This window comes from Eurypyga helias, unplaced genomic scaffold (assembly GCF_000690775.1).
Source record: "Eurypyga helias isolate BGI_N326 unplaced genomic scaffold, ASM69077v1 scaffold33434, whole genome shotgun sequence".
NCBI classification, from domain to species: Eukaryota; Metazoa; Chordata; class Aves; order Eurypygiformes; family Eurypygidae; genus Eurypyga; species Eurypyga helias.
In genome coordinates this window covers 639-7,763 of record NW_010248708.1, presented here as the reverse complement: position 1 = coordinate 7,763, position 7,125 = coordinate 639, and the positions used below count along the sequence as shown (strand labels likewise).

The 7,125-nt window shown below is 46.9% G+C and overlaps 1 protein-coding gene across 1 annotated transcript; it reads left to right on the top strand.

Annotated features, from left to right (window-relative positions):
• The first annotated feature begins 7 nt into the window (after positions 1-7).
• Positions 8-6,703, top strand: SKP1 (S-phase kinase-associated protein 1). Its single transcript, XM_010151158.1, has 5 exons — positions 8-41; positions 2,184-2,257; positions 3,808-3,951; positions 4,538-4,678; positions 5,429-6,703. The coding sequence occupies exons 1-5, from the start codon at positions 32-34 to the stop codon at positions 5,462-5,464; spliced, it is 405 nt and encodes a 134-aa protein (XP_010149460.1). The 5' UTR covers positions 8-31; the 3' UTR covers positions 5,465-6,703.
• The last annotated feature ends 422 nt before the right edge of the window (positions 6,704-7,125 follow it).

Here is a 7,125-nt window from a genome sequence, read left to right as displayed (position 1 = left end):
AATTGCGAAACAGTCTGTAACTATAAAGACTATGCTGGAAGGTAAGAGTGTGAAGCCTTGAGGGGACTAGCTCATGCAGATAGCAGTGTATTCCAGGAAGCCTACTGAGCAGGAATCGTGACCCAAGGAGACACACCAGTACTGTGCCCAAAAAGGATTCCCAGGCCCATGAAGCAGCTTCTGTCAGAACAGCTGGAGCTACTGCTGCTGTAGCTGAAACTGGTTTGAGTGGATGTGCTCTTGCAAAAAGCTTAACATTCGGGCCTCTTGTAAGTGCTCCTAACAGGGAGGCTCAAAAAATGTAAGGACCCCCTGCCTTACCCACATCCAACATCAGCTTTGTAAAAATTAAGTGGATGGGATGTCTAATAATGTTAAACCCCAAGTTAATTTAATCATGTGAACCAGCCTTATGATGGAAGTATCTTTTTAAACAGGGTGGGAGATGATAAACCAATGAAACCTGTACTGTGAGCTCTGGGTGCAGTTAAATGACTTGGGATAACTACTTTGTTCTGATCTCCTGCTGACATAAATTTGAAACAAAGGAACTTATAGTGGGGGAGGGGAAGTCTGCCAGATGGCTAGGACACAGGGCAAACTGAGTCTAATCCCTTCAGTGCAAATCCTCATTGTTTACGGTCTGTTTTTTCCAGGTTTTGGATATATTCATGAACTAACTTAGGAAAATATCTTTTTTTTGTGGATGTAGTTAAAATTATGTTGTTGGGTATAAATCTTTGCCTGGTTGTGGCACCTGACACATGAGAGCAATAAAAATAAGATTGAAATAGTCCAGCCATCGGACACATTGGTTCTGTTACGAGGCTGTTGGACAGGAGTAATGTGAGCAGGGTGGAATACGTGAGGGAGCACAGTTCTGGGTTTTCACATGCAGCAGCCGTGTCACTGCTGGTGTTCGGTGACACTCGGGTGTTGATGCAAGGGAAGCTGCACGTGGTACGTGTTGTAAGTAGGCATCATAAACCAGCCTCTTACTAACTGGGGTAAGAACCAGTCTCCTGGTACCAACAAAGTGTGTTTGCAGTACAGCTGGTTCAGCATCAGGGAATAAACAGTCGTCTCTGTGCCGGGTGCTGCAGCTGACAGGTTGAGCATCCCCAGAACACCGAGTATCAATTTTCTGATAACAGATGCAATTGCTGTTTTGGAGGTGGTGGGGACAAGTTGAGCAGAGTTGACTAAACTCTGTCAGTTGAGATACTGTCTGAATTCTAACTGCTGACATGCAGTACCCCTCAATGTATCTTTGTTTCTCAATCTATCAAGTTTTTCCAAACAAAAAGCAGTACTAATTAACACTGCACTACTAACGGTAGCTGACTTGCCTACATGCAGAAGTGCATGCTGTTTTAATTGTGCACAAATGCGATGGGTGATGATGGTGTGACAGTCTTCTCAAAAATGGAAGTTCCTTGGTGATGTAGAACTGGCTCATCTGTGCATATGAGTGAAGGTCTGTGTCGTTGGTCAGCTACATAGCTAATTACAAGATGTTAGTCTCTGACAGCTGGGGTGTCATCCAACAGTTAGTGTTTGTGTAACAAAAAAAGCATGTTCTCTAATCAAAGATGGCCAGTATGGTGTTTGTTCCGTGTATCAAGTCCAAATTTTAATTATGCTTTTCTCTCAATTTTCACTTTGATTCCTTACTCATATGAAGGGGACAAAGTGACAAACTTTATCCGAATCTGCCTTGAGCATGCTGATGAGCTTTAAAAACAGGGAGTACCAGAAGCATGCTTTAGGAATGCTGCTTTGACTGAAGGATTTGTGCCTCTGCCTTGGCGTGCGAACGTCTTCAGCTGGTGAGAATCAGTGCAGGCGCTTCCCAGGCCGGATAACTGGCATCTCTAGGGCTACAGTGTGTACTGCTCCTACAGAGGGCAAAACATTGTCTCCATGTCCAACAGTGGGCCTGAAGTCTTAATTAATAATGAATTGAATGGGAGATCTCGGTGGGAACACTTTAACTTGTGAATTGAACTCTTGGAAGTGGTAAAAATACGCAAGTACTCGGGTGATGTGACCCGTCAGAGATCCTATTGCTACCAATCCATTCGGCCACAGTGTTGTTACAAGGGTAGAGAATTGGTGAAGCAGCTCAGTTCAGAAAAGAGGGGTTTTGCCTTCCAGTTGCTTAGTCATCTTTCTATTTTTAGATTTGGGAATGGATGATGAAGGTGATGATGACCCAGTCCCTCTTCCAAACGTCAATGCAGCTATCTTAAAAAAGGTAAGGTGCTGGAAGCGGTGGTGTCGTATGGCTGTAACGAAATGGGGAGTTCATGGGGTATTATGGAATCCTGTATTAAAGAGACTTTTCCTGAGCTAGCTGTAGGCTTACCCAATTTGAGGTGCATGAACACAGGCATCTGGGGTGTCTTAAGAACCGGGGTGAGGCTGGCAGGCGGATAATGGCAGAAGACCCGCAGGGTGACCGTCTGGAACAGCAGCTGGAGGCCAGACAGGCTTCCTAAGGTGCTGCACACCTGTGCACACTAGTATTCCATGGCGTTAAAGCACGGATTTTAATTGGATTCTGTGAACGGAGGTGGCTGTCTCTGAGATCCAGATGTTAGGAGAAAGGATGAAGGGACAGGCAGCGGTGAGAGTAAGCGGCAGTAGCAGCGTGGCGGTTACTGCTGAGGAGCCACTGTGCTCACCCAGCGGTGTTAAACTGTGTGACAGGCCGTGATTATTGTTGGGTCAAGGGAGAAAAGGGCAGAAGTATGGTGCTGCCTTCTACAGTGCTTTTTACTGTGAACTGCGGCGGTGTGCCGACATAGCGCTGGACTGTTTTGGGGTAAATACAGGGTTAGGAATTATTTCCTAGTGAACACACATGAATAACTTCAGACTTCTGAAGACTCAGCAAAGTGGAACAGGATTTTACCTGCAGTAGGTCCCTCCTCCTTTAACTGCCTGGGTGATGAGATGGTGGTGTGTCTTTAACAAATAAAATGAGCTTGGGAACGTACAGCCTTGTGCCAGGTGAACTTTGTACTGTGCTGAACACGTCCTGTTGGCAGCTATTGCCACGCTGCACTCTCCCCTCTGTAGTGTTCTGCTTAAGAATGAAGTTTATGCAAACATTCAACGCTGCACAATGAGGTTTAGGTTTCTCTGCACAGCCTTGTGTGTGTTCGCACGGGGTTTAACTGTAACACCAGCAGCTGGGCCTTAAGGTAGTAACTAACTAGCCACTGTCTCAGGGGGGATGCTTGGAGGCTGTTGTCCTTCAGGCCTGCGGATTGTTGGAAGATGAGAACTCTGGGTAATGGAGCATGTTCACGCAGGGTTCCAGTATTAACCCTGGATTATTAAAAGGTACAGGACTCCTAACAGGAAGTTGTAGTGGGGGCCCAGTGGGAGAATCATTTGGGTAAAACTTTACTATCAACCCATCAGCCTGGAGAAGAGGAGGCTCCGAGGAGACCTCATTGCAGCTTTCCAGTATCTGAAGGGGCTACAAGGGTGCTGGGAGAGGACTTTTTACAAGAGCCTGTAGTGACAGGACAAGGGGTAATGGGTATAAATTGAAATCGGGGAGGTTTAGATTAGATATCAGGAAGAAATTCTTCACAGAGAGGGTGGTGAGGCGCTGGAACAGGTTGCCCAGAGAAGCTGGGGATGCCCCATCCCTGGCTGTCTTCAAGGCCAGGCTGGATGTGGCTTTGAGCAACCTGGTCTAGTGGAAGGTGTCCCTGCCCATGGCAGGGGGTTGGAACTAGATGATCTTTAACGCCCCTTCCAACCCAAACCATTCTGTGATTCTATGATTAGGTGATTCAGTGGTGCACCCATCACAAGGATGATCCACCTCCTCCCGAGGATGATGAGAACAAAGAAAAAAGAACAGATGACATCCCCGTGTGGGATCAGGAGTTTCTGAAAGTAGACCAAGGGACACTTTTTGAACTTATCCTGGTAAGTGTGGGGAGGAGCGCACAGGCCGTGTGTAACTCCCCCCTCCCTGGGGGGATGTTTGGGGAGGGCAAGTAGTGCTGGCAGCTACTGGCTCACACTGAGGATGTTGGAACGCTGGTGAGCCTGATGCTGGCCGTTAATCCTTACTGGCTCATTCATCAGTGATACTTCTCTGAATACAGGGCCCTACAGCTGTCTGTATTCTTGTGGCTCTGGGGTCTTGAGGGCTAAGAAGTGGAGCATCTGCCTACAGCAGATGCAGGTTTGACTCCTCAAACTTGTACCTGTGTGGTGCTGTGAGCCCACACGGCTTGTCTCGGCTTGTTAACAGCACCAAAGGTCTGGGATGTTCACAGCCGTCGGAACGCCCTCTGCAGAGCAGGAGCAAGGGGCTGTCTGTCGTGGTACAAAGGACTTTCCCTTCTGTTTGCCAAGCAGGTTTTAGATCCTGCTACTTCGGGGATCTAGCGAGAAGCTTCGCAAAGCGGAGATGTCTTGGCAGCTAGTGTTGTGCAGTTCCCCCGAGAGGGTAGCTTTGGTAGTAAACTTCCAGAGGCGGGATATTGATTTGGAAACTCTTCTACAGGCTGCGAATTACCTGGACATCAAAGGTTTGCTTGATGTCACGTGCAAGACAGTTGCAAACATGATCAAGGGGAAAACTCCAGAAGAAATTCGCAAGACGTTCAATATTAAGAACGACTTCACTGAGGAGGAAGAAGCACAGGTACTTGGTCTGGGTTTAGTTGTAACTGAGATGGTGGGGTGGTGTTTGTGCTGAATTGTGTGGTGCTTCGTGGTTTAATGCGTGATGCAGCTGACTCATCAACAGTAAATACGAACCAGTGCCTTAGCCCCTCGTAACTGGGTTGCTGCCAGTCAGGACCTTTTGGTGCCTGCGGCCTGCTCCCCGAGGAGGTCAAAACAAAGCTTTTTGGCTTCCTAGCTCAGACCTGTCTGGTAAGAAAGCGTGTAGGATTGCTGTGGCAGCCTTCGTTCGCAGTTTCGGAGCGGTAGGAAGGATGCCGAGGATGCACTGCTGCGTGTGGCTGGAAGGGGAGGATGTTCAGATTCTCATCAATCTCAGAACCTGAACAACAAACCAGCTGCAAAGCGGTGGAGTTGGGCAAGATCAGAACCAGGTGCCTTGTTTAAATACCAAGGCAGGGACTTGTAGATTCCAGTTTGTCTTCAGTCCTATGAAACGAGCAGTTTAGTCTTCAGCTAGTCCATTGGCTTTCCTTGGTGGAAGAAAACAGTTTTGATCAAATCCAGCATGAGAAATCAGTTTCTTGGTTTACACTGATGAACAGGTCAGTCTGGAGGACTGACTCCAATCACAAACCCTGCATCAAAAACTAAAGCTGCTTCCAGGCTTACGCCTTCCTGCAGTAAGTGACCCGGAATGCTCCTGGGAATCTCCAGCTGACTTGTAGGAATTCCCTGCACCCTATTAATAGCTGGAATCTTCTTCCAGGTACGTAAAGAGAACCAGTGGTGTGAAGAGAAGTGAAGACTTGTGCCTGACACTCGAACACTGTAAGGATTGTTCCAAATACTAGTTGCACTGCTCTGTTCATAATTGTTAATATTAGACAAATGCAGCAGCAAATGAAGTTGTGTTAGCAGGATATTGTTCCCTTTGCATGTGTAGTGGTTTTTTGAGTACAAATTTAAATCTGAGTTTTTACTAGTGTAATTGGATGTCTTTTTACTTTACTCCGCAACAAATAAAACTGAACTAAGTGTGGATCCTCGATGGAAAGTAGCACTTCAGGGTATCACTTTCATCACACGTTCTGAACTGCTCAAGCCCAGTTACAGTGCTGAGGATTGACTCTTGTAAATAAGAACACCTCTGACTTCTTCCTCAAGAAGAACAAAACACTTGTATTTACAGGGTATTGATAGCTTTGGGAAGAAAAACAGACTAGAATGGGGCTTGGGGAACGAGGTAAAGTGAAGAGTTACGGGATTGCTCCCAGAAAACATCGTGGGGCAAATTAGGGTTACTTAGAGGTATGGAAATCTGAAGATGGTTCTTGTCCTGCAGGTAAAAGAGGGGAAAAAACCAATTTGACTGCTTTCTTGTCCTGTTAGTCTTGCCTTGTAGGCTGGTGAGAGGTGTGAGCTAGAACTAAGCCAGCTCCCGACAGCCCAGTTCAAATACTCCACCCCTGTCTTGAAGACCTGCCTCTAGCGGGTAGCGAACACGCGTGTTGCTTTACGCACAGGATGGGCCCGTTTCTGTACGTGTTCCTGTTAAAGAGCGGAATCCAGGTTTGACCAAAAATGACTGACATTACCAAAGTTAATATTGTTGACCTGTGCATGCCATTAGTGGCTGGTTCTTTAGGCAGTTTTGAACAGCCCTTGTGATGTAGCTCTTGAAAACATGGTTTCGTGTGTCCACGGGAAATCTTAGGCCTCTGTATGTGATACTTCAGCTTGTAGAGACTTAATTCTTGCATACCAAGCTAATACAGCATCAAGCTTGACTTCTTTGGACAAAGCCACTTGCAACTAGTTAAACAGTAACTGGTTTTCTGATTTTTATTGTTATTTTTTTTACAGTTCCCTTATAGGGAGTAGGGGAGGGTTGTGTGGTAGATCTTTGGGGTGTGCTCTTCGCTTGTATTGCATTCCATCCTCTGTATGAACCTTAGAGTAGGACGAACCTTAATAAACATACTTCTCTCTCTTTAAATATCAGTGTTTCCCTTCTGAATTAATAAAGGGCTTTGAAACTTCTCTTTGCAAATGGCTCTGGTTTGTGGCGCCTAGACGCTCCGGCTGCTGCGTGTGAGTGACGGCGCTGCTGCAGGGAGCCCAGAGGGGAAGATCTTGTCAGCGGAAGCTGCTGTCGGACACGGTGGGCAACCTCTCGGATTAAGCTGGAAGTTAAAACAGTGAGCAATCCAGAGGGATGTATTTCTGATGGGTTACCAGGATAATCTTTGATTTAACTGTTAATGGAGGTGTTCAGCACTTGCCTTAAGTGTGCCCTGGGTGCAGCTGCTGCTCACAGCTGCGTGTTCCTGAGGCTGCTGGGCCTGCCTCTGTGCTGGTGTGTGTATCCTACAGTGGGGTATTGTCTGTGGGCGTAAAAACTCCAGTGCTACACTTGGATAGGCGATGGAGCCTCTCCAGCATCCTGCACTGCAGCCAGCGCAC